Here is a 456-nt window from a genome sequence, read left to right on the forward strand (position 1 = left end):
GGGCAGGCAGGGAGGGAGGGAGGGAGGGGGCGAGAGGCGCTTTGCCCCTTACCTGGCCAAAGACCGAGCTGAGCATGGGGTGCAGCTGGTGGAAAAGGGGGTCCGCTTCCACCGAGCGATCGCTGCCGCTGGACTTGGTGGAGTACTTGCTGCTGGATTTGGACAGAGGTGAAGCGCCTTCCGAGAGCTTTAGGGACTCTCTGCTGGACCTCTGCCTGTGACTGAAGAAAAAGTCCTCCTCTGCCTCCTCCCCATCCCTCTCTGAGAGCTGATGCTGGTCCTGGGGGTGACCGTGGCTGGCGTGCGGCGGGAGGTGGTGGTGGTGCCTGGATGTCCGCACCGGTTCCTTGCCGCTGCCTCTCCTTGGACCTCCTTCCGCCGGCTCCGGCTGGCTCTCCCCCCGTCCCTGTGACAGCTTCCCCCCGCCCCCCCCTCCGTCCTCCCCGGCGCCCCGGG

At 67.1% G+C, this 456-nt stretch overlaps 1 protein-coding gene across 1 annotated transcript in view; it reads right to left on the minus strand.

Moving 5' to 3' along the window:
- Positions 1-189, minus strand: part of CABP1 (calcium binding protein 1) — a 26,656-nt gene extending 26,467 nt beyond the window's left edge. The window contains exon 1 of the mRNA XM_009330806.1: positions 53-189. Within this exon, the coding sequence (XP_009329081.1) occupies positions 53-76 (24 nt within the window). The 5' untranslated portion in view covers positions 77-189. The remainder of the gene's footprint in view (positions 1-52) is intronic.
- Between the last annotated feature and the right edge of the window lie 267 nt (positions 190-456).

Source organism: Pygoscelis adeliae, unplaced genomic scaffold (genome assembly GCF_000699105.1).
Source record: "Pygoscelis adeliae isolate BGI_AS28 unplaced genomic scaffold, ASM69910v1 Scaffold358, whole genome shotgun sequence".
NCBI lineage: Eukaryota > Metazoa > Chordata > Aves > Sphenisciformes > Spheniscidae > Pygoscelis > Pygoscelis adeliae.